The sequence below is a fragment of the Entelurus aequoreus genome, linkage group LG08 (genome assembly GCF_033978785.1).
Source record: "Entelurus aequoreus isolate RoL-2023_Sb linkage group LG08, RoL_Eaeq_v1.1, whole genome shotgun sequence".
In the NCBI taxonomy this organism is placed as follows: domain Eukaryota; kingdom Metazoa; phylum Chordata; class Actinopteri; order Syngnathiformes; family Syngnathidae; genus Entelurus; species Entelurus aequoreus.
The window spans coordinates 68,226,684-68,251,590 of NC_084738.1; the positions used below are offsets into that span (position 1 = coordinate 68,226,684).

At 36.7% G+C, this 24,907-nt stretch overlaps 2 protein-coding genes across 2 annotated transcripts in view; one reads left to right on the forward strand and one right to left on the reverse strand.

The window, feature by feature from the left end:
* The window catches only part of sardh (sarcosine dehydrogenase), a 97,123-nt gene extending 80,472 nt beyond the window's left edge, over positions 1 to 16,651 (forward strand). The window contains exons 18-22 of the mRNA XM_062057160.1: positions 7,704 to 7,797; positions 11,612 to 11,774; positions 11,875 to 12,043; positions 12,123 to 12,258; positions 15,707 to 16,651. Of these exons, the coding sequence (XP_061913144.1) occupies positions 7,704 to 7,797; positions 11,612 to 11,774; positions 11,875 to 12,043; positions 12,123 to 12,258; positions 15,707 to 15,835 (691 nt within the window). The 3' untranslated portion in view covers positions 15,836 to 16,651. The remainder of the gene's footprint in view (positions 1 to 7,703; positions 7,798 to 11,611; positions 11,775 to 11,874; positions 12,044 to 12,122; positions 12,259 to 15,706) is intronic.
* A 3,448-nt stretch (positions 16,652 to 20,099) lies between these two features.
* The window catches only part of dbh (dopamine beta-hydroxylase (dopamine beta-monooxygenase)), a 45,503-nt gene continuing 40,695 nt past the window's right edge, over positions 20,100 to 24,907 (reverse strand). The window contains exons 11-12 of the mRNA XM_062055137.1: positions 22,317 to 22,476; positions 20,100 to 20,700 (exon numbers count right to left, since the gene is read on the reverse strand). Of these exons, the coding sequence (XP_061911121.1) occupies positions 20,587 to 20,700; positions 22,317 to 22,476 (274 nt within the window). The 3' untranslated portion in view covers positions 20,100 to 20,586. The remainder of the gene's footprint in view (positions 20,701 to 22,316; positions 22,477 to 24,907) is intronic.

Below are 24,907 nucleotides of genomic sequence, written 5' to 3' on the forward strand. Positions count from 1 at the left end.
ATCGGTTCAATCCTCAACAAAAGTTGCTATTTTAGTAAGAAACCAAAAGTGAGTGTAGACCCTATAATGTAGCATATTCTGGACTATAATGTAGCATATTTTCTGGACTATAATGTAGCATATTCCTGGACTATAATGTAGCATATTTTCTGGACTATAATGTAGCATATTCCTGGACTATAATGTAGCATATTTTCTGGACTATAATGTAGCATATTTCTGGACTATAATGTAGCATATTACCTGGACTATAATGTAGCATATTTTCTGGACTACAATGTAGTATATTTGCTGGACTATAATGTAGCATATTTTCTGGACTATAATGTAGCATATTTCTGGACTATAATGTAGCATATTTTCTGGACTATAATGTAGCATATATTCTGGACTATAATGTAGCATATTTCTGGACTATAATGTAGCATATTTGCTGGACCATAATGTAGCATTTTTCTGGACTATAATGTAGCATATACCTGGACTATAATGTAGCATATTTCTGGACTATAATGTAGCATATTTTCTGGACTATAATGTATCATATTCTGGACTATAATGTAGCATATTTCCTGGACTATAATGTAGCATATTTGCTGGACTATAATGTAGCATATTTCCTGGACTATAATGTAGCATATTACCTGGACTATAATGTAGCATATTTCCTGGACTACAATGTAGTATATTTGCTGGACTATAATGTAGCATATTTTCTGGACTATAATGTAGCATATTTCTGGACTATAATGTATCATATTTTCTGGACTATAATGTAGCATATTTTCTGGACTATAATGTAGCATATTTCTGGACTATAATGTAGCATATTTGCTGGACCATAATGTAGCATTTTCTGGACTATAATGTAGCATATTTCTGGACTATAATGTAGCATATTTCTGGACTATAATGTAGCATATTTTTTGGACTATGATGTAGCATATTTCTGGACTATAATGTAGCATATTACCTGGATTATAATGTAGCATATTTTCTGGACTACAATGTAGTATATTTGCTGGACTATAATGTAGCATATTTCCTGGACTATAATGTAGCATATTTTCTGGACTATAATGTAGCATATTTTCTGGACTATAATGTAGCATATGACTGGACTATAATGTAGCATATTTGCTGGACTATAATGTAGCATATTTCTGGACTATAATGTAGCATATTTTCTGGACTATAATGTAGCATATTACCTGGACTATAATGTAGCATATTTGCTGGACCATAATGTAGCATTTTTCTGCACTATAATGTAGCATATTTTCTGGACTATAATGTAGCATATTACCTGGACTATGATGTAGCATATTTTCTGGACTATGATGTAGCATATTTCTGGACTATAATGTAGCATATTACCTGGATTATAATGTAGCATATTTTCTGGACTACAATGTAGTATATTTGCTGGACTATAATGTAGCATATTTTCTGGACTATAATGTAGCATATTTCCTGGACTATAATGTAGCATATTTTTTGGACTATAATGTAGCATATTTCCTGGACTATAATGTAGCATATTTTCTGGACCCTATAATGTAGCATATTTTCTGGACTATAATGTAGCATATTTTCTGGACTATAATGTAGCATATTTCCTGGACTATAATGTAGCATATTCTGGACTATAATGTAGCATATTTGCTGGACTATAATGTAGCATATTACTTGGACTATAATGTAGCATATTTCTGGACTACAATGTAGTATATTTGCTGGACTACAATGTAGCATATTTCTGGACTATAATGTGGCATATTACCTGGACTATAATGTAGCATATTTCCTGGACTATAATGTAGCATATTTCTGGACTATAATGTATCATATTTTCTGGACTATAATGTAGCATATTTTGTGGACTATAGAGCGCAGCAGCATATAAGCCACACCCACTAAAGAAAAAAACATCTATTATAAGTGGCAGACGTTGTAAAATGAGTTATGTACACAGAAATATTCTGTAAATGTTTATTTATTGTTTCCAAACTAACATCATTCTTGTACACTGACATTATTTTCCTCGCAATAAAACTACCTTTTTTCTAAAACACGTTTTAATAATATATTTGACTTTAGTCTTGTAAAATACATAATTTTGTAAAACATTTTTTCCCCTCAGAATATTCTTCACATTTCATGTATGAAATACAAGGCAGGAAAGAAGGACAAAAACTGGATTCCCCAGCAAAAAAATGGAAGTTTGTACAAGAGAACGTGAGCTTATTAATATCTACTTCACTAATGATTGACACTAATCATATGTTGTATCTACTTATGTTGTATTTGTACAAAAAAACAAAAACATCAAAATGCTAAATATCGGCTTCATAAATATGACTTCATAAATACATTAAAATGTTTATAAGGAGGACAATGAAGATGAATATATCATATAAATACATTTAAATGTTTATAAGGAGGACAATGAAGATGAATATATCATATAAATACATTAAAATGTTTATAAGGAGGACAATGAAGATGAATATATCATATAAATACATTTAAATGTGTATAAGGAGGAGAATGAAGATGAATATATCATAAATATACGCTGGACCCTCCAATTATCAACTTCATTGGTTCTTGAACTTGGTTGGCCAACCCACAAGTTTGTAAAGTGAAGCAGAGTTCCCTTAAGAAACAATGTAAACAGGAATAATTGGTTCCAGCCTCCACAAGAGTCCCTGTTTTAGTACAGCGTTGTACAGTTTAAGACAATATAATGTGTGTGTAAAAATGTTTTAATATCCTTCCCAGTTTGAAAGTGTCCATCACATTTTAATATCCTTCCCAGTTTGAAAGTGTCCATCACATTTTAATATCCTTCCCAGTTTGAAAGTGTCCATCACATTTTAATATCCTTCCCAGTTTGAAAGTGTCCATCACATTTTAATATCCTTCCCAGTTTGAAAGTGTCCCCTCACATTTTAATATCCTTCCCAGTTTGAAAGTGTCCCCTCACATTTTAATATCCTTCCCAGTTTGAAAGTGTCCATCACATTTTAATATCCTTCCCAGTTTGAAAGTGTCCCCTCACATTTTAATATCCTTCCCAGTTTGAAAGTGTCCCCTCACATTTTAATATCCTTCCCAGTTTGAAAGTGTCCCCTCACATTTTAATATCCTTCCCAGTTTGAAAGTGTCCATCACATTTTAATATCCTTCCCAGTTTGAAAGTGTCCATCACATTTTAATATGCTTCCCAGTTTGAAAGTGTCCATCACATTTTAATATCCTTCCCAGTTTGAAAGTGTCCCCTCACATTTTAATATCCTTCCCAGTTTGAAAGTGTCCCCTCACATTTTAATATCCTTCCCAGTTTGAAAGTGTCCCCTCACATTTTAATATCCTTCCCAGTTTGAAAGTGTCCATCACATTTTAATATCCTTCCCAGTTTGAAAGTGTCCATCACATTTTAATATCCTTCCCAGTTTGAAAGTGTCCATCACATTTTAATATCCTTCCCAGTTTGAAAGTGTCCCCTCACATTTTAATATCCTTCCCAGTTTGAAAGTGTCCCCTCACATTTTAATATCCTTCCCAGTTTGAAAGTGTCCCCTCACATTTTAATATCCTTCCCAGTTTGAAAGTGTCCATCACATTTTAATATCCTTCCCAGTTTGAAAGTGTCCCCTCACATTTTAATATCCTTCCCAGTTTGAAAGTGTCCCCTCACATTTTAATATCCTTCCCAGTTTGAAAGTCTCCATCACATTTTAATATCCTTCCCAGTTTGAAAGTGTCCATCACATTTTAATATCCTTCCCAGTTTGAAAGTGTCCCCTCACATTTTAATATCCTTCCCAGTTTGAAAGTGTCCATCACATTTTAATATCCTTCCCAGTTTGAAAGTGTCCATCACATTTTAATATCCTTCCCAGTTTGAAAGTGTCCCCTCACATTTTAATATCCTTCCCAGTTTGAAAGTGTCCATCACATTTTAATATCCTTCCCAGTTTGAAAGTGTCCCCTCACATTTTAATATCCTTCCCAGTTTGAAAGTGTCCCCTCACATTTTAATATCCTTCCCAGTTTGAAAGTGTCCCCTCACATTTTAATATCCTTCCCAGTTTGAAAGTGTCCATCACATTTTAATATCCTTCCCAGTTTGAAAGTGTCCCCTCACATTTTAATATCCTTCCCAGTTTGAAAGTGTCCATCACATTTTAATATCCTTCCCAGTTTGAAAGTGTCCATCACATTTTAATATCCTTCCCAGTTTGAAAGTGTCCCCTCACATTTTAATATCCTTCCCAGTTTGAAAGTGTCCCCTCACAAACATACAAGAAGCAAAGTACGCTAAACTTAGTCCTTCTTTTTTGCTGCTGCTGATAATGATGACTCATTTTTATGTAACATCGCTTCTGTCTGTCTGTTTGTCTCTGTGTGTGTGTGTGTGTGTGTGTGTGTGTGTGTGTGTGTGTGTGTGTGTGTGTGTGTGTGTGTGTGTGTGTGTGTGTGTGTGTGTGTGTGTGTGTGTGTGTGTGTAAGGTTCTCCTAGGAGCACCTCCTTAGATTCCTGGTGACATCTTCCTTCTCCTAACATCTTTTATTTCCATCCTGGTCTTCTTCTTTTAGGACAAAATGGCCGTTGAAAGAACAAAGTCAAAGTTGTTGAGAAGAAAATATTCATGATCTTGCTTTTGGGAGATTATTTTGAGGTGTGAGGGTAAAAAAGAAATGATTGAATATGCTGCATCGTGAGAGCTGAATGGCAAGCATGTTTTAAATGAATAATTATATCGTATTTATAATCATTAAAAACATTCCAATTAATTAAAAAGCAAGACATTATATTATTATTATTTTATTTTTTTTACAATTTTGATTAGAAATGTGTTAATATGCTGGATCGTGAAAGCTGATAGGCAAAAAAAAAAACCCTGTATATTTAAATATTTATTATATAGTATTTATAATTATTAACAACATTCCAAATAATTAAAAAACAGGGCATAATTATCTATAAATATTTGTAATTTTTTGTTGTTGACATTTTTGATGAGAAATGTGTGAATGTGCTTGCTGGTGAAAGCTGAATGGCAAATAAACTTTATTGTTTATTATATAGTATTCATAATAATCATTTAAAACATTCCAAATAATGAAAAAGCGGTGAATAATTATTTGTGAATGTGCTGGATTGTAAAAGCTGAATGGCAAATAAACTAGTTTTTATTGTTTATTATATTGTATTTATAGTTAAAAACATTACAAATAATTTAAAAGCAGGGCATAATTACCCAGAAATAATTTACTTTTGTTTTTTTACATTTTTGTCTAAAAATGGCAGAATGTGCTAGATTGTAAAGCTGAATGGCAAATAAACAATTTTATAAATGATTAATTATATAGTATTTATAAGAATTGAAAACATTTCAAATAATGAAAAAGCAAGACATAATTACACATAAATGATTGATTGATCTTTTTGTCCATTCTTGTTTTGACTTTTGTGAATGTTCTGGATCGTGAAAACTCAAGGGCAAATAAATTAGTTTTTATTGTTTATATATAGTATTTATTATAAGTAAAAACATTCTAAATAATGAAAAAGTGGGGCATAATTACACATGAATCATTTTGTCCATTTTTCATGAGAAATGAGTGAATGTGTTGGATGGTGAAACGACAAATGTGGTAAACACACTTATTGATGATTGGTTATTTGCACAACTTATAAACACAAATGTGGTCTCATCATGGAGTAAACACACTTATTGATGATTGGTTATTTGCACAACTTATAAACACACATGTGGTCTCATCATGGAGTAAACACACTTATTGATGATTGGTTATTTGCACAACTTATAAACACAAATGTGGTCTCATCATGGAGTAAACAGACTTATTGATGATTGATTATTTGCACAACTTATAAACACACATGTGGTCTCATCATGGAGTAAACAGACTTACTGATGATTGATTATTTGCACAACTTATAAACACAAATGTGGTCTCATGATGGAGTATACAGACTTATTGATGATTGATTATTTGCACAACTTATAAACACACATGTGGTCTCATCATGGAGTAAACACACTTATTGATGATTGATTATTTGCACAACTTATAAACACACATGTGGTCTCATCATGGAGTAAACAGACTTATTGATGATTGATTATTTGCACAACTTATAAACACACGTGGTCTCATCATGGAGTAAACACACTTATTGATGATTGATTATTTGCACAACTTATAAACACACATGTGGTCTCATCATGGAGTAAACACACTTATTGATGATTGATTATTTGCACAACTTATAAACACACATGTGGTCTCATCATGGAGTAAACAGACTTATTGATGATTGATTATTTGCACAACTTATAAACACACATGTGGTCTCATCATGGAGTAAACAGATTTATTGATGATTGATTATTTGCACAACTTATAAACACACATGTGGTCTCATCATGGAGTAAACACACTTATTGATGATTGATTATTTGCACAACTTATAAAGACACATGTGGTCTCATCATGGATAAACAGACTTATTGATGATTGATTATTTGCACAACTTATAAACACACGTGGTCTCATCATGGAGTAAACACACTTATTGATGATTGATTATTTGCACAACTTATAAACACACATGTGGTCTCATCATGGAGTAAACAGACTTACTGATGATTGATTATTTGCACAACTTATAAACACAAATGTGGTCTCATCATGGAGTATACAGACTTATTGATGATTGATTATTTGCACAACTTATTGACACAAATGTGGTCTCATGATGGAGTATACAGACTTATTGATGATTGATTATTTGCACAACTTATTGACACAAATGTGGTCTCAACATGGAGTAAATAGACTTATTGATGATTGATTATTTGCATAACTTATAAACACAAATGTGGTCTTATCATGGAGTATACAGACTTATTGATGATTGATTATTTGCACAACTTATAAACACAAATGTGGTCTCATGATGGAGTATACAGACTTATTGATGATTGATTATTTGCACAACTTATAAACACACATGTGGTCTCATCATGGAGTAAACAGATTTATTGATGATTGATTATTTGCACAACTTATAAACACACATGTGGTCTCATCATGGAGTAAACACACTTATTGATGATTGATTATTTGCACAACTTATAAAGACACATGTGGTCTCATCATGGATAAACAGACTTATTGATGATTGATTATTTGCACAACTTATAAACACACGTGGTCTCATCATGGAGTAAACACACTTATTGATGATTGATTATTTGCACAACTTATAAACACACATGTGGTCTCATCATGGAGTAAACAGACTTACTGATGATTGATTATTTGCACAACTTATAAACACAAATGTGGTCTCATCATGGAGTATACAGACTTATTGATGATTGATTATTTGCACAACTTATTGACACAAATGTGGTCTCATGATGGAGTATACAGACTTATTGATGATTGATTATTTGCACAACTTATTGACACAAATGTGGTCTCAACATGGAGTAAATAGACTTATTGATGATTGATTATTTGCATAACTTATAAACACAAATGTGGTCTTATCATGGAGTATACAGACTTATTGATGATTGATTATTTGCACAACTTATAAACACAAATGTGGTCTCATGATGGAGTATACAGACTTATTGATGATTGATTATTTGCAGTCGGCAGCTGCTGCAGGAGGTGCTGGACGCCGACCTCAGCGATCAAGCTTTTCCTTTCTCCACACACAAAGTCGTCAACGCCGCCGGCCATCAGGTGACACACAGACACACACACACACACACACACACACACACACACACACACACACACACACACACACACACACACACACACACACACACACACACACACACACACACACACAGTGTGTAGCTTGACTTAAATTGGAAGTTTAATGGATTCCAAGTAACCTGGTTGGCCTGAGTGAAAATGACAAATCAGTTAATTAGAAACAGTCGTGCAGAACTTTCACCATCCTTCAACACACATTCTTGATTCAAGTTGACACACACACACACACACACACACACACACACACATGCACAAACCGTAGTGTTTCAGTATTGTATTGTTTAGAAAAGCCTACTTTTTATTGTAAAATGAGCATTCATCTATTATTCCACCCTACTTGTTATGATCTATGAGACTTATAAGTGTCTTAAAGGGGAAGTGCACTTTTCTTGGAAAGTGGCTTATAGTTCACAATCATTATGAGAGACTGGAAGACAAAATATTGTTGGTTTTTTTTGCATTCTAATATACAAACATGGACTCGTTCTTGGTGGCTAGCAATGCAGCTAATGTTAGCAATCAATTCTACCTTTAAATCACTTTAAAAATGCAATAGTTGATTTACGTTGTGTAACCTGTATAATAATAACAAAGTGTGGCTACATGAACTCTTCCTCTATTGTGCTAACACATCGCTGTGCTACGGTACTAGCTAAGCTAGCTTCTACGTCAGCACCAAACTCCTTTGACTTAGTAGCATACAACACTGACACCACTCCAGTGGTTCAAGTTCAAGTACCATTGATAGTCACACACACACACACACTAGGTGTGGTCAAATTACCCTCTGCATTTGACCCATCTCCTTGTTCACCCCCTGGGAGGTGAGGGGAGCAGTGAGCAGCAGCGGTGGCCGCACTCGGGAATCATTTTGGTGATTGAACCCCCAATTCCAAGCCTTGATGCTGAGTGCCAAACAGGGAGGTAATGGCTCCCACTTTTCTAGTCTTTGGTATGACTCGGCCCGGACTCTCTGACCACAAGGCCAGTGAGCAGGTTAAACATCATATTCAAGTATTATTTCATGTAGTGTAGTTGTAATACACAACACTGTGATAGAACACCAATGTGTGTGTAGTGAGTGCAAAACAGCATGTGTAAAGTATTATTTCATGTAGTATGTAGTGTAGTTGTAATACACAACACTGTGATAGAACACCAATGGGTGTGTAGTGAGTGCAAAACATCATGTGTAAAGTATTATTTCATGTAGTGTAGTTGTAATAACACACAACACAACAGCATGATGTGTATCATGATCAATATTAAAGTTGTCTGTCTGGTCCAGCTGGCCAGGGACGTTTTTTTGCCGTTTATTTTGGGTAAGCACTCCATTTATGTGGAAATGGCTTGTCTCCAAATTCCACATTCACAAAGTCACGCCGACCTCACTCTCTCGGCTGAATTATTATCACTTCATTCTTGTCAAATTATGAAAAAAACTCAATTTAAGTCATTTTTTTCTCTCTTCATTATTATGATGTGATCCTCATAAAATACTTTTTTTTCTCCGAACAATTACAATAGTTTTTGTCGTAGTAGAATTTATACTTTTTCCCTTTTTTTATTACTTCTTGCAGAATGACAACTTTTTTACTTTAAATCATCTTTTAATTTTGTAAAATTTCAACACATTTTTTAGTAATTATTACTACTTATTTTTTGCAAGATGATGATGTTTTAATCATGTTTTTTTAATTCAAGTCATTTTTTCTCCATTGTGATTCTCATAAAATAAAGTTTATTCAATAGTTTTTGTCCTTATAGTATTTTTACATTCTCCTCATGAAATTAGTACTTTATTCTCTCAAAATGACAACCTTTTTTCTTCAAAATCATAATTTTATTAGTTTAATATTTCAACTATTTTCTGGTAATTATTACTACTTCATTTTTGTACAATTATAATGTTTTAATCATATTTCTTTAAATTCAAGTCATTTTTTCTCCATTTTTTTCATTCTTGTGTGTGTGTGTGTGTGTGTGTGTGTGTGTGTGTGTGTGTGTGTGTGTGTGTGTGTGTGTGTGTGTGTGTGTGTGTGTGTGTGTGTGTGTGTGTGTGTGTGTGTGTGTGTGTGTGTGTGTGTGTGTAGACATGTACATATGGGGCCCAGGGTGGCCAGATGGTCCAACTGTCCACTGGGGAAAGTGTTGGAGACATTTCTTCTCCTTCATGTTCAATTCTTCTATTTACTCTCATATATCACATACAACAATGTAATAGATGTCATATATCACATACAACAATGTAATAGATGTCATATATCACATACAACAATGTAATACATGTCATATATCACTTACAACAACGTAATACATGTCATATATCACATACAACAATGTAATAGATGTCATATATCACATACAACAACGTAATAGATGTCATATATCACATACAACAATGTAATACATGTCATATATCACTTACAACAACGTAATACATGTCATATATCACATACAACAATGTAATAGATGTCATATATCACATACAACAACGTAATACATGTCATATATCACATACAACAATGTAATAGATGTCATATATCACATACAACAATGTAATACATGTCATATATCACATACAACAATGTAATACATGTCATATATCACATACAACAATGTAATATATGTCATATATCACATACAACAATGTAATACATGTCATATATCACATACAACAATGTAATAGATGTCATATATCACATACAACAATGTAATACATGTCATATATCACATACAACAATGTAATACATGTCATATATCACATACAACAACGTAATACATGTCATATATCACATACAACAATGTAATAGATGTCATATATCACATACAACAACGTAATACATGTCATATATCACATACAACAATGTAATAGATGTCATATATCACATACAACAATGTAATACATGTCATATATCACATACAACAATGTAAAACATGTCATATATCACATACAACAATGTAATATATGTCATATATCACATACAACAATGTAATACATGTCATATATCACATACAACAATGTAATAGATGTCATATATCACATACAACAATGTAATAGATGTCATATATCACATACAACAATGTAATAGATGTCATATATCACATATAACAATGTAATAGATGTCATATATCACATACAACAATGTAATAATGTCATATATCACATACAACAATGTAATAGATGTCATATATCACATACAACAATGTAATACATGTTATATATCACATACAACAATGTAATAGATGTCATATATCACATACAACAATGTAATAGATGTCATATATCACATACAACAATGTAATACATGTCATATATCACATACAACAATGTAATACATGTCATATATCACATACAACAATGTAATAGATGTCATATATCACATACAACAATGTAATAGATGTCATATATTACATACAACAATGTAATACATGTCATATATCACACAACAACGTAATAGATGTCATATATCACATACAACAATGTAATAGATGTCATATATCACATACAACAACGTAATAGATGTCATATATCACATACAACAATGTAATAGATGTCATATATCACATACAACAACGTAATACATGTCACATACAACAATAACATTTTATTGTGTATTTTGCCGTGTTGTACTGAGCAGCCTGGACAGTAAACAGTTAGCTTAATGTTGATGTTGTCTTTGCATGGTTGCCATGTTGTACTGAGCCGCCAGAACATTCTCCACTTGCATTTGTTGTTCTATGGCCTTGGTCACATTGTGTTCCTGTGCTGCAGGTACGTGCCATGCGCCTGTCCTTTGTGGGGGAGCTGGGCTGGGAGCTCCACATCCCCAAAGACTCCTGCCTGCCCGTCTACCACGCCGTCATGGCGGCGGGCGCCAAGCACGGCGTCATCAACTCAGGCTACAGAGCCATCGACTCTCTGAGTATCGAGAAAGGTACGGAAGGAAGGAAGGAAGGAAGGAAGGAAGGAAGGAAGGATGGAACGAAGGAAGGAAGCTTTTTAAAAGATTTCTCTGACCAGACCTCCACCCCCAGGGTACCGCCATTGGCACGCCGACCTTCGCCCCGATGACACGCCCCTGGAGGCGGGGCTAGCCTTCACCTGCAAGATGAAGAGCGCCATCCCCTTCCAAGGTCGAGATCGACTGGAGAAGCAGAAGGAGGCGGGGCTAAAGAGACGCATCGTGTCCTTCACCATCGACGAGTCAGACCTTTTTTTATTCACTATTATTATTATTATTTTCATTCTTTCACCTTCAAACTCAACTTTTGATGCTTTACAGGAAAGTTCCCATGTTTGGCTTGGAGGCCATCTTCCGCAACGGCCTTCCTGTGGGTCACCTGCGGCGTGCTGACTACGGCTTCTTCATCGACAAGACCATCGGCTACGGATACATCCGCTGTCCTGATGGCGGCGTGGTAATGTCCTACTTTGTCCTCATGGGGGCGTGGTAATGTCCTACTTTGTCCTCATGGGGGCGTGGTCATGTTCTACTTTGTCCTGATGGCGGCGTGGTAATGTCCTACTTTGTCCTCATTGGGGCGTTGTAATGTCCTACTTTGTCCTGATGGCGGCGTGGTCATGTCCTACTTTGTCCTGATGGCGGCGTGGTAATGTCCTACTTTGTCCTCATGGGGGCGTGGTAATGTCCTACTTTGTCCTCATGGGGGCGTGGTAATGTCCTACTTTGTCCTCATGGGGGCGTGGTCATGTTCTACTTTGTCCTGATGGGGGCGTGGTAATGTCCTACTTTGTCCTCATTGGGGCGTTGTAATGTCCTACTTTGTCCTGATGGCGGCGTGGTAATGTTCTACTTTGTCCTGATGGGGGCGTGGTAATGTCCTACTTTGTCCTCATGGGGGCGTGGTAATGTCCTACTTTGTCCTGATGGGGGCGTGGTCATGTCCTACTTTGTCCTGATGGGGGCATGGTCATGTCCTACTTTGTCCTGATGGGGGCGTGGTAATGTCCTACTTTGTCCTGATGGCGGCGTGGTAATGTCCTACTTTGTCCTGATGGGGGCGTGGTAATGTCCTACTTTGTCCTGATGGGGGCGTGGTAATGTCCTACTTTGTCCTGATGGCGGCGTGGTAATGTCCTACTTTGTCCTGAGGGGGGCGTGGTAATGTTCTACTTTGTCCTGATGGCGGCATGGTCATGTCCTACTTTGTCCTGACGGGGGCGTGGTCATGTCCTACTTTGTCCGGCGTGGTAATGTCCTACTTTGTCCTGATGGCGGCGTGGTAATGTCGTACTCTGTCCTGATGGGGGCGTGGTAATGTTCTACTTTGTCCTGATGGCGGCGTGGTAATGTTCTACTTTGTCCTGATGGGGGCGTGGTAATGTCCTACTTTGTCCTGATGGGGGCGTGGTCATGTCCTACTTTGTCCTGATGGGGGCGTGGTAATGTCCTACTTTGTCCTGATGGGGGCGTGGTAATGTCCTACTTTGTCCTGATGGCGGCGTGGTCATGTTCTACTTTGTCCTGATGGGGGCGTGGTCATGTCCTACTTTGTCCTGATGGGGGCGTGGTAATGTCCTACTTTGTCCTCATGGGGGTGTGGTAATGTCCTACTTTGTCCTGATGGCGGCGTGGTAATGTCCTACTTTGTCCTGATGGGGGCGTGGTCATGTCCTACTTTGTCCTGATGGCGGCGTGGTCATGTTCTACTTTGTCCTGATGGGGGCGTGGTCATGTCCTACTTTGTCCTGATGGGGGCGTGGTCATGTCCTACTTTGTCCTGATGGGGGCGTGGTCATGTCCTACTTTGTCCTGATGGGGGCGTGGTCATGTCCTACTTTGTCCTGATGGGGGCGTGGCCATGTCCTACTTTGTCCTGATGGGGGTGTGGTAATGTCCTACTTTGTCCTGATGGGGGCGTGGTAATGTCCTACTTTGTCCTGATGGGGGCGTGGTCATGTTCTACTTTGTCCTGATGGGGGGCGTGGTCATGTCCTACTTTGTCCTGATGGGGGCGTGGCCATGTCCTACTTTGTCCTGATGGGGGCGTGGCCATGTCCTACTTTGTCCTGATGGGGGTGTGGTAATGTCCTACTTTGTCCTGATGGGGGCGTGGTCATGTCCTACTTTGTCCTGATGGGGGCGTGGTCATGTTGTACTTTGTCCTCATGGGGGCGTGGTCATCATCTAAAAACTTAATCTTGTAATAAATAGACAACTTAATTCTTGCGTAAATATAAGTTTTATTCTTATAAAATTAAACTTTTCTTGTAAATTAGTTTTGATATTTATTATACATTTTTAAAATGATTTTGAAATAAGTTGTATCTCTTGTAAAAAAATAAAACAAATCTACGTTTGGTTTTAGTAGACTCTAATTTAATTTTAAAAAGTGAATATTCTTGTAATATTGAGACTTAGTTCTCACAAAATAGGAAAAATACAATGAAAAATTCCACTCTGTTTTTAATATTAGGCCTTAATTAGTTTTTATTATCGTAAAACTGAGCCTTTTTTTTTTTCAAATAAAATTATGCTTTTATTCTAGAAATATTCCTCTAACAGACTTTCATCTTTTAAAATTCAGTCTTTTTCAAAAAATATATTTTAAATGTATTCTAGTTCTTTGTTATATTTTTAGTCCTTAATAGTTTTTTATCCTAATAAAATGTTGTCTTTATTTGGGAAATGTTCCTGTAATATCACCACTTAATTATTGTACAATTCTGACTTTTTAAAATCTTTATTCTCATAAAATCTGACCTTTTAAATATTATATCTGACTTAAATCTTGTAATATTATCACCTTTTTTTGCTCATAAAGTTCTGCCTTTTTAGAAAATGTTATCTTCAATCTTTATTTTCATCAAATTAAGGCTTTTTTTTCAAAACTAATTATTGACTTTATTTTAGTGGCAGCTCTCGTTAAAATGGAGGATTTTACATTTCTAATTCCACTTTTTGTTTTAGTTGTTTGTTTGTTTTTAAGTCCTGACTTTATTCTAGAAGCTTTATTGTAATATTAAGATTTAGTTCTCAAAAAAGGGAAAATAATGTAGAAAACAATCCACTATTTCTTTTATAATAAAAAAAAAATAAAAATTTTTTAACTTCATTCTAGCGCTGATTTTTACAATTGTATTTATCTTCCAAGCAAGCTTCTTTTTTTTTTTTTTTAGAAAATGTTTTCATTTAAATTTTTTTGTAATATTACAATTTAATTATTAATAAATTTTTTAATTCCTCTTTTGCAGAAGTCGACTTTCATCTTTATTCTCATAAAATTAATCCCTTTTAAATATATTTTTGAACTCCAATGGAGTAATATTCGTGTTATATTAGGACTTTTTCCTCACACACTTCCACCTTTATTAAAAAAAAAAAAGAGTTACTTTGATCTTTCTTCTCATAAAATAAACCTTTTTAAAACAAAATCCTGACTTTTAGTGTTAGCTCTCGGAAAATTGGAAGATTTATTTTTATGACAAATTCTAGTTTTTGTTTTAGTAACCTTTAATTTAATTTATTTAAAGTTACAATTTTATTCAGGTAGTATTCTTGTAATATTAAGACTTAGTTCTCCAAAAATCTAAAAAAAAAAAAATCCACTTTTGTCTTTTAAAATTAAAACTTAAAAAATATATATATATTGACTTTATTTTGGTGCTGTTTTTATAATTATTTTTTATCTTCAAACCGAGCCTTTTTTTTCTCCAAATAAAATGTTTTTATTTGAGTAATATTGTATTATTATTTATTGTAAACTTGGGATTGAAAAATGTCCTCCTTTGCAGAAGTAGACTCAATTCTTGATTCCCCTAAAAAAGTCGAAATCTTTTCCGGGTGTGTTGACTTGGTGGCGCCAGCAGGTGGTGACACCTCTGTGACCTTCTTGTCTCCCTCAGGTGAGCGCTGACTTCGTGAAGAGCGGCGAGTTCACGCTGGAGCGGATGGGCGTGGCCTACAAGGCCGAAGCCCACCTCAGATCCACCTTTGACCCCGAGAACAAGCGCGTGAAAGGCGTGTACGACTGACCTCGTCTGACCTCTTCTGACCTCGTCTGACCTCTTCTGACCTCTTCTGACCTCGTCTGACTTTTTGTAGCAAGGATCTGAAGGATCAAACGTCACATTTTGATGTGTTAGCAAGTCAAGGTCATTGGTTTGACCTTTCCTGGCTCAATCTGCTACTTTCTAAGGAAATAGCCCTTAGCTTAGCGGCTAACCTGGAGCTAGCTTCCATTAGCAGTGAATGCTAATATTTAAGCTCAAACAATCTCTATTGTACTTTTTTTTTCTGCCAATAAGGTTATTAATTTATTCTTGGAGTCTTAAAATCAAATCATGCCAATTTTTTCATATTTTTCACTCAATCTGCTATTTTCAAGGAACTAGCCGCTAGCTTAGCATCTAACCTGGACCTTATTATTCTGCAGCTGTCAATGCTAATATTTGAGCTCAAAGGATCTATATTATAGTTGTATAGTATATTTCTTTTGGCTATAAGGTTATTAATGTTGTGTGTCGGGGTGAATAAAGTCTATTTTACTGTTAAAAAATGCAAATAAAGAGCCATTGTGTAATTCAATAAGGTTCGTTAGCTGTTATTGCTAACGTTTTAGCCATACATTTACTGTTTTATTCTGGAATAAAATTCCAATAAAGGTAATTGTTTTGTGTCCTGGCACCGCTTACATTTAATTCAACTTTTTTTTTACTATTGAAAAACTAATACATGCAATTAAAACACCATCATGATTCATAGAGGCTATTTAGCTGCTAATGCTAATATTTTAGCTTCAAGAATTGTACTCTTGTTTGTTTATTTTTTATTTTTCCCTCCATAAAAAGCCAGTAAAGGTAATTGTTGTGTGTCACATTCAAATAAACTCTGTTTTACTCTTAAAAACTAGGAAACATCGTGGGATTCATGTTAGCTGTTAATGCTAATATTTTATATACATTAAAGTTGTATAGTATATTTATTTTGGCTATAATGTTATTATTATATACCATAATACGCCTGGGTGTGTCCAAGTCACATCACACATTATATACCATAATACTCCTGGGTGTGTCCAAGTCACATCACACATTATATACCATAATACTCCTGGGTGTGTCCAAGTCACATCACACATTATATACCATAATACTCCTGGGTGTGTCCAAGTCACATCACACATTATATACCATAATACTCCTGGGTGTGTCCAAGTCACATCACACATTATATACCATAATACTCCTGGGTGTGTCCAAGTCACATCACACATTATATACCATAATACTCCTGGGTGTGTCCAAGTCACATCACACATTATATACCATAATAATGTAAAAAGTAATGAGCATGATGGATGATGCCAGTCACCCTCTGCATAGTCAGTGCTAGAATGTTCAGTACTCTCTCTCTCCATCCATCCATCCATACATGCCCCCCCCTCTCTCCCCCTCCTAATGGTGCCTTCACAGATGTGTAAGTTACCCATGTCTTGGGCACTAATACACCCCCATACCATCACACATGCTGCCTTTTACACTTTGCGCCTAGAACAATCCGGATGGTTCTTTTCCTCTTTGGTCTGGACGACACCACGTCCACAGTTTCCAAAAACAATTTGAAATGTGGACTCGTCAGACCACAGAACACTTTTCCACTTTGTATCAGTCCATCTTAGATGAGCTCAGGCCCAGCGAAGCCGACGGCGTTTCTGGGTGTTGTTGATAAACGGTTTTCGCCTTGCATAGGAGAGTTTTAACTTGCACTTCCAGATGTAGCGACCAACTGTAGTTACTGACAGTGGTTTTCTGAAGTGTTCCTGAGCCCATGTGGTGATATCCTTTACACACTGATGTGGCTTGTTGATGCAGTACAGCCTGAGGGATGGAAGGTCACGGGCTTAGCTGCTTACGTGCAGTGATTTATCCACATTCTCTCAACCCTTTGATGATATTACGGAGCGTAGATGGTGAAATCCCTAAATTCCTTGCAATAGCTGCTTGAGAAAGGTTTTTCTTAAACTGTTCAACAATTTGCTCAGGCATTTGTTGACAAAGTGGTGACCCTCGCCCCATCCTTGTTTGTGAACGACTGAGCATTTCATGGAATCTACTTTTATACCCAATCATGGCACCCACCTGTTCCTAATTTGCCTGTTCACCTGTGGGATGTTCCAAATAAGTCTTTGATGAGCATTCCTCAACTTTATCAGTATTTATTGCCACCTTTCCCAACTTCTTTGTCACGTGTTGCTGCCATCAAATTCTAAGGTTAATGATTATTTGCACAAAAAAATATGTTTATGAGTTTGAACATCAAATATGTTGTCTTTGTAGCATATTCAACTGAATATGGCTTGAAAAGGATTTGCAAATCATTGTATTCCGTTTATATTTACATCTAACACAATTTCCCAACTCATATAGAAACGGGGTTTGTATATATATATATATACATATGTATATGTATATATAAATATATATATACATATGTATATGTATATATATATATACATATGTATATGTGTCTATATATATATACATATATTTATTTATATCTATATATATATATATATGTATATATATATATATGTATATATATATATATATATGTATATACATACGTGTATATATATGTGTAAATATATATATACATATATATATATGTATGTGTATATATATGTGTAAATATATATATATATATATATATATATATATATATATATATATATATATATATATATATATATATACATACGTATATATATATATATATATATATATATATATATATATATATATATATATATATTAGAGATATATATTATCGGTATCGTTTTTTTTTATTATCTGTATCGTTTTTTTTGTTGTTTTTTTTGGTTTTTTTTTATTAAATCAACATAAAAACACAAGATACACTTACAATTAGTGCACCAACCCAAAAAACCTCCCTCCCCCCATTTATTTCTGTTATTAATATTCTGGTTCCTACATTATATATCAATATATATCAATACAGTCTGCAAGGGATACAGTCCGTAAGCACACATGATTGTGCGTGCTGCTGGTCCACTAATAGTACTAACCTTTAACAGTTAATTTTACTAATTTTCATTAATTACTAGTTTCTATGTCACTGTTTTTATATTGTTTTACTTTCTTTTTTAGTCAAGAAAATGTTTTTAATTTAGTTATCTTATTTTTTTTTTTTTTTTTTTTAAAGTACCTTATCTTCTCCATACCTGGTTGTCCAAATTAGGCATAATAATGTGTTAATTCCACGACTGCATATATCGGTTGATATCGGTATCGGTTGATATCGGTATCGGTAATTAAAGAGTTGGACAATATCGGAATATCGGATATCGGCAAAAAGCCATTATCGGACATCCCTAATATATATATATATATATATATATATATATATATATATATATATATATATATATATATATATATATATATATATATATATATACGTATATATGCACCTGGGGATAGGTTGATTGGTAACACTAAATGGTCCCTAGTGTGTGAATGTTGTCTGTCTATCGGTGTCTATACACACATATATATATATATATATATATATATATATATATATATATATATATATATATATATATATATATATATACATGTATATATATATATATATATATATATATATATATATATATATATATATATATATATATATATATACATACATGTATATATATATATATATATACATGTATATATACATGTATATATACATATATATATACATGTATATATACATGTATATATACATATTGTCAGTGCGAGGACTATGGGATGGTTTGTTTTCCCGAGATGCAAAGAAATTGGAGTGGACATGACGTGAAGGTAGGGACATGATTCAATTTGACTATAAAAAAGGAACAAAGGTTGCAAACAAAAGGCGCGCACAAAGGCGGAAGTACAAACTTGGCTATGAACAAAACTAATAGAATGGTGAAATAACACATGTTGATGACTGTGACATCATTTTGAAGGACTTTTGATGACATCATATCCCAGATTAGAATGGTGAAGAACACATGTTGATGACTTTGACATCATTTTGATGACATCATATCCCAGATTAGAATGGTGAAGAACACATGTTGATGACTTTGACATCATTTTGATGACATCATATCCCAGATTAGAATGGTGAAGAACACATGTTGATGACTTTGACATCATTTTGATGACATCATATCCCAGATTAGAATGGTGAAGAACACATGTTGATGACTTTGACATCATTTTGATGACATCATATCCCAGATTAGAATGGTGAAATAACACATGTTGATGACTGTGACATCATTTTGAAGGACTTTTGATGACATCATATCCCGGATTAGAATGGTGAAGAACACATGTTGATGACTGTGACATCATTTTGATGACATCATATCCCAGATTAGAATGGTGAAATAACACATGTTGATGACTGTGACATCATTTTGAAGGACTTTTGATGACATCATATCCCGGATTAGAATGGTGAAGAACACATGTTGATGACTGTGACATCATTTTGATGACATCATATCCCAGATTAGAATGGTAAAATAACACATGTTGATGACTGTGACATCATTTGATGAAAAGCTATTTATTTATTGGCTTGAAATGAAAAACACACATTTGGAAAAAGTACTGAAAGGACAAAAAAGTCCACCTTGAGGGTTTTTTAAAGAACTTCTTTGTCTCCAAGAAGGCGCAGCAGCTTGACAAAAATAAAGAATTCATAAAGCAAAACTGCTGACTCAGACTGGGGGTACGATGGGGCGTGGTGTGGGGCGCACCCCCACCTCACATGGGTAAGGAGCTCTCTGCAGGACCGAGGTCACGACCGGCAGCGGCTGCTTGTCCCAAAGTCCCTGAAAGAAAGATCTTATTTATGTCTCACAGTCCCTGAAAGAAATACTCTATCTTATTTATGTCTCACAGTCCCTTAAAGAAAGTTCTTATTTATGTCTCACAATCCCTGAAAGAAAGTTCTTATTTATGTCTCACAGTCCCTTAAAGAAAGATCTCATTTATGTCTCACAGTCCCTTAAAGAAAGTTATTATTTATGTCCCACAGTCCCTTAAAGAAAGTTATTATTTATGTCTCACAGTCCCTGAAAGAAATATCTTAATTGTGTACACATTGTTATAGGATGTTACACGTCATATTATGTTATACGTTCTTATACGATGTTACACGTCATGTTACGTTGCTATAGGATGTTACACGCCATATTATGTTACACGTTGTTATACGATGTTACACGCCATATTATGTTACACGTTGTTATACGATGTTACACGTCATATTATGTTACACGTTGTTATACGATGTTACACGTCATATTATGTTACACGTTGTTATACGATGTTACACGTCATATTATGTTACACGTTGTTATACGATGTTACACGTCATATTATGTTACACGTTGTTATACGATGTTACACGTCATATTATGTTATACGATGTTACACGTCATATTATGTTACACGTTGTTATACGATGTTACACGTCATATTATGTTACACGTTGTTATACGATGTTACACGTCATATTATGTTACACGTTGTTATACGATGTTACACGTCATATTATGTTACACGTTGTTATACGATGTTACACGTCATGTTACGTTGTTATACGATGTTACACGTTATATAATGTTACCCGTTGTTATACGATGTTACACGTCATATTATGTTACACGTTGTTATACGATGTTACACGTCATATTATGTTACACGTTGTTATACGATGTTACACGTCATATTATGTTACACGTTGTTATACGATGTTACACGTCATGTTACGTTGTTATACGATGTTACACGCCATATTATGTTACTTGCTGTTGAAATGTTGTGCTGCTGCTGACGGTACATGTAGTGCAGGTACATGTAGTGCAGGTACATGTAGTGCCGGTACATGTAGTGACGGTACATGTAGTGCAGGTACATGTAGTGCAGGTACATGTAGTGCAGGTACATGTAGTGACGGTACATGTAGTGACGGTACATGTAGTGACGGTACATGTAGTGCAGGTACATGTAGTGACGGTACATGTAGTGCAGGTACATGTAGTGCAGGTACATGTAGTGAAGGTACATGTAGTGCAGGTACATGTAGTGCAGGTACATGTAGTGACGGTACATGTAGTGCAGGTACATGTAGTGCAGGTACATGTAGTGAAGGTACATGTAGTGCAGGTACATGTAGTGCAGGTACATGTAGTGACGGTACATGTAGTGCAGGTACATGTAGTGCAGGTACATGTAGTGACGGTACATGTAGTGACGGTACATGTAGTGACGGTACATGTAGTGCAGGTACATGTAGTGCAGGTACATATAGTGACGGTACATGTAGTGACGGTACATGTAGTGACGGTACATGTAGTGCAGGTACATGTAGTGACGGTACATGTAGTGCAGGTACATGTAGTGCAGGTACATGTAGTGCAGGTACATGTGGTGTGAGACTCACAGGGAAGAGGCGTGCAGTAGATTGGTTGCAGTGCATGGAGATTGGTGATGTGGTGTACAGTAAGTCCAGCACCTGAGTGGAGAACATGTCCCACTGCAGGCGGGAATACTGATCTGTCACGCTGTCCTCGCCACACACACACGCCTCCTGGCCTTGGAATCTAACACACACATCGGCCCTCATTAGACCACGCCCTCTTTCCTGGACAACATGCACTCACACACACACCATCATCATTGGCGATCACTAGAAGCGAGTATGATAGTCCTCCCGTTGGTGAGTCTGGTCATCTGTGGGTCCTCAGGTGGCTGTAGAGGCCAATCCGTGATCCACAGACTCTACTGCAGTGGGGGCATATGTGCGTGATTGTCGTGGTAGTAGTGGTGGTTGTGGTGGTGGTCTGAGGAGCTGTTTTGGTAGTGGATCTCTCCTTTCTTTGTTGCCTCTTGGTTTCCGCGGCACGGTGGAGGTCCTTTTCTAATTGTGCTGTGCCTTCATGGACCATCCTGCTCCACAAAACCCTCTGGTGGGCTTCATCCTCCCAGGTGTTGAGGTTGAAGCAGCATTTCCTCAGGTGGATTTTGAGGTTATCTTTATACCGCTTCTTCTGCCCCCCTTGGGTGCGTTGTCCTTCCGTCAGTTGTCCGTACAACATCTGTTTTGGAAGGCGACTGTCTGGCATGCGAATTACATGGCCTGTCCATCTCAGCTGGTGCTGAATGACAGTTGTAGTGATGCTGGGCATGTTAGCTTCCTTCAGAACACTAATGTTGGTACGCCTATCTTCCCAGCTGATCCTGAGGATCTTGCGGAGACATCGCTGGTGGTACTGCTCCAGAGCCTTCAGGTGTCTGCTGTAGGTGGTCCAACTATCAGCCCCGTAGAGCAGAGTGGGCAGAACTACAGCTTTATATACGAGAAGCTTGATGTTGGTCTGGATGACCCGATTTTCGAAAACCATTTTCTTGAGCTTAGCAAAAGCTGCGCTGGCACAACCTATGCGGTGGTGGATCTCTGCATCGATGACAGCTCTCGTTGAAAGAAGACTGCCAAGATAAGCGAAATGCTCCACGTTTTCCAAGATGTTGTTGTCCACATAAATTGTGGGGGGTTGGTAGGGTGTGTCAGGGGCCGGTTGGTACAGGATCTGAGTCTTCTTTATGTTGATGTCAAGTCCCAGGAGTCGGTACGCTCTGGCAAAAGCATCCATGATGTTCTGGAGGTCCAACTCAGAATGAGCAACAAGAGCATTGCCATCTGCGTACTGAAGCTCTGTAATGGAGGATATAAGCACCTTGCTTTTTGCCCTGAACCTACTCAGGTTGAAGAGCCCGCCGTCTGTCCGGTGTATGAACTGGACTCCCTCAGGCAGGTTTTGACTGGTGAGGTGAAGTATGGCTGAGATGAAGATAGCAAACAGGGTTGGTGCGATGATGCAGCCCTGCTTGACACCAGTGTCAACTTTGAAGGGAGCCGTTTCAGAGCCGCCATTTCCAACTACCACTGCGGTCATGTCGTCGTGCAACAGACGCAAGATCTTCAAATACTTGTCTGGGCATCCGATCTTGGAGAGGGCACCCCAGAGGGCGGTTCTGTTCACAGAATCAAAGGCCTTTGTAAGGTCAATGAATGCCATGTATAGTGGCAGGTGTTGTTCTCGACATTTCTCTTGCAGTTGACGAACTGCAAAAATCATGTCCGATGTTCCCCTAGCTGGACGAAAGCCACACTGGGACTCTGGGAGGATCTCTTCTGACAGCGGCAATAACCGGTTTGCCAAAATACGGGCCAGTATTTTTCCTGTTGTGGACAGGAGAGAGATGCCTCTGTAGTTGCCACAGTCCGCCTTATCTCCCTTCTTGAAGACGGTGACAATGAGGGCGTCCCTGAGTTCGGCTGGGATTTCCTCCTTATCCCAGATTTTACCAATGAGGCTATGCATGTGGCAAAGGAGTTTTGGTCCGCCTTGCTTTAATATTTCTGCTGGTATCCCATCTGGTCCGGAAGCCTTGTTGTTACCCAGTTTTCTGATGGCAGCCTGGACCCCATTTTCGGTGGTAGGATCACCCAAATGCTCCATGATGGGTCGCTGAGGAATCTGGTTGATGGTTTCCATCTCCACTGTGGAGTTCCGATTCAGGAGCTCTTGGAAGTGTTCACGCCATCTGGAACTGATACCTACATCGTCCTTGAGCAGGGTTTGTCCATCTTTAGAGCGGAGGGGGTTTAGGCCTCGATAGCTGGGCCCATAAACAGCCTTGGTAGCGTTGAAGAAACCCCTGGCATCCCCAGAGTCAGCAAGCTTCTGGATTTCCAGAGCCTTCTCCATCCACCATTTGTTTTTCAGCTCTCTCACTCTGCTCTGGACAAGTGCCTTTGCCTTGGCGTGGGCCTGCCTTTTGTCCCTGCAGTTGATGTCGCTCTGCCAAGAACAAAAAGCTTTCCTTTTGGCATCAATCAGCTGTTGTATTTCGATGTCGTTTTCATCGAACCAGTCCTGGTGTTTCCTAGTCCTGTAGCCAATGGTATCCTTGCTGGTTTCAAGTAGCGTGGTCTTAAGAGCCTTCCAGTGTTCCTCCACATCCTCAGGA